We start from the raw sequence: 2,500 nt of genomic DNA on the forward strand, positions 1-2,500 counted from the left end.
TTACTCTAAGAACGCCATGGTCATTTACAATGGTTTTATCATCCCTGCCGCCGTCAAGCAAGCCAAGCAAGACGTCGAGGTAGGAAGTCCTTATCTCTCTCTCTCTCTCTCTCTCTCTCTCTCTCTCTCTCTCTCTCTCTCTCTCTCTCTCATCTATCTATCTACCTATCTATCTCTCTATCTCACTCTCTCTCTCACTCTCTCTCTTATCTCTCCCTTATCTCTCCCTCTCTCTCTTTCTCTCTCTCTTGATTCTTTCTATATATCTCTATATATCTCTCTTTCTCTCTCTCTTTCTCTCTCTCTTTCTCTCTCTCTTTCTCTCTCTCTTTCTCTCTATCTCTTTAACTCTCTCTCTCACTCTCACTCTCTCATCCACACACACATACAAACACACACACATACAAACAGACACACACACACACACACACACACACACACACACTATCACTCTGTCTCCCTTTCCATCTGTCTCGCTTGCTCTCTCTCTCTCTTTCATTCTCTCTTTCATTCTCTCTCTCTCATCTCCTCTTCTCTCCTCTCCTCTCTCCTCACTTCTCTCTCTCCCTCTCTTTCCCCTCTCTCCTTTCTATCTCTCTCTTTCTCTCTCTCTCTCCTCTCTCTCTCTTCTCTCTCTCTCTCTGTTTATCTCTCTCCTCTTCCTCCTCTATTTCTCTCTCTCTCTCTCTCTCTCTCTCTCTCTCTCTCTCTCCCTCTCTTTCTCTGTTTTATCTCTCTCCTCTTCCTCCTCATATTTCTCTCTCTCTCTCTCTCTCTCTCATCATCTCTCTCTCTCTCTCTCTATCTCTCTACTGGCTCTCTTCAACAAATGTATACCATGTGCACTAAGTTTTGGTCATCTTTCAATGTGCATGAATAATATCAATCAATGTCATTCAAATGTTTCATATAGTGCATGTTAAATAGGCCTCTCAGAAAATAGTATGTACTTACTAAAGCTAGATCTCTCACAAAATATTATGTACTTTCTACTAAGACAAGGCCTTTAACAAAATATTATGTACATACTAAGATATGGGCCTTTAACAAAATATTATGTACATACTAAGACTAAGCCTTTAACAAAATATTATGTACATACTAAGACTAGGCCTTTAACAAAATATTATGTACATACTAAGACTAAGCCTTTAACAAAATATTATGTACATACTAAGACTAGGACGCTCACAAAATATTATGTACATACTAAGACTAGGCCTTTAACAAAATATTATGTACATACTAAGACTAGGCCTTTAATAAAATATTATGTACATACTAAGACTAGGCCTTTAACAAAATATTATATACATACTAAGACTAGGCCTTTAACAAAATATGATGTACATACTAAGACTAGGACGCTCACAAAATATCATGTACATACTAAGACTAGGCCTTTAACAAAATATATTAAGAATCAACAATAATGAACTAGATGTGAAGTCAAAGAATTGAGTTGTTTTACCTACATTTTATTATCATTCCCTACCTTTGTGTTGCAGATATTTGATACCATCAAGCTCCAGAAGACAAGTATGGCCAGGGGTGGATGAGGGAGGTTGGCCATGCAGGGTTGGTGAGGCCAAGAGGATGATTGTGGTATTCAATGGAGCAATTGGATGGGTCATGATGGGGGGCCCGAGGTTGTAGTGGCATAGATCTTGATGATGATGGAGATGGAGATGGTGGAGCAACAGTAGTGCTATTGTTGGTGAAGGTGGCATTGTTGGGTGACGAGACGATGGAAATCATGATGGGAGGGTTGTGGTGGTGAAGTGATGATGATGGGAAGTGATGATGATTTCAATGTTGTGACGGGAGGTGATGGTGGAGGAAGGGATGATGATGGTATTGCAGTGATTGTGATGTAGGGATTGTGTTCGTCGAGGAAGATGGTGGTGTGTGGTAGTTGTTGGGAGGATGAGGATGTTGGAGGTGGATTTAGTGATAAAGTGAAGGTGGTGGTGTCGTTCCGGACTTGGGTTCGAGTTGATTCCAACTGGTTGGGGCCAGCTGATTTACATTCTAGTTCTTTGTTGACAAGATGATTGTTGTTGGCATTCGCATGGATTTGAAACACAGATGAGTGTGCTTCTACCGGCGGGGGTGTATTTGTTTGTGTCTCAGGTCCATACCCAAGTGCAGTAGGAGGCCTGCCGGAAGCCCGATTGTGTTTGGGCAGAATGTTGATTTACATTTGTCTTGAAGGCAGGGGATAGGGATGTGATTTGTTTGATTCTTTCTGGTTGGGTCATTTCGATCCTGGGTTTGGAATTGTGCCATTTATCGGATCTTTATTGTTGAACCTGCTTCTATCATTTTCACCAAGCCATGGCTTCTACTTATTACCACTAACCTCACAGCATGGTATCTTCTATCACAACCACAATGACTCTACCATTACTTCCCATCATTCCATCCAAAGCTATCACTTCCCAACGCAACCTCTGCCATCAGAATCACCTCCCATCATTTCCATTTCACCACCATAGCC

General features: G+C 41.2%; 3 protein-coding genes across 3 annotated transcripts in view; all 3 read left to right on the top strand.

The window, feature by feature from the left end:
* The window catches only part of LOC144964175 (uncharacterized), a 2,188-nt gene extending 602 nt beyond the window's left edge, over nt 1-1,586 (top strand). The window contains exons 1-2 of the mRNA XM_078898138.1: nt 1-79; nt 1,509-1,586. The exon at nt 1-79 is cut by the window's left edge and continues 602 nt beyond it. Coding sequence (XP_078754264.1) covers nt 1-79; nt 1,509-1,559 — 130 coding nt within the window. The 3' untranslated portion in view covers nt 1,560-1,586. The remainder of the gene's footprint in view (nt 80-1,508) is intronic.
* Nucleotides 1-2,500, top strand: part of LOC144971081 (uncharacterized) — a 14,256-nt gene that overhangs the window by 6,369 nt on the left and 5,387 nt on the right. The gene's annotated exons all lie outside the window — the stretch shown is intronic.
* LOC144964180 (uncharacterized) overlaps nt 1,821-2,500 on the top strand; it is a 1,458-nt gene continuing 778 nt past the window's right edge. Inside the window, exon 1 of the mRNA XM_078898152.1 lies at nt 1,821-2,500. This exon is cut by the window's right edge and continues 245 nt beyond it. Within this exon, the coding sequence (XP_078754278.1) occupies nt 2,371-2,500 (130 nt within the window). The 5' untranslated portion in view covers nt 1,821-2,370.

The sequence above is a fragment of the Berghia stephanieae genome, chromosome 1, assembly GCF_034508935.2.
Source record: "Berghia stephanieae isolate SIO BIC M18660-M18661 chromosome 1, UCSD_Bste_1.3, whole genome shotgun sequence".
NCBI classification, from domain to species: Eukaryota; Metazoa; Mollusca; class Gastropoda; order Nudibranchia; family Aeolidiidae; genus Berghia; species Berghia stephanieae.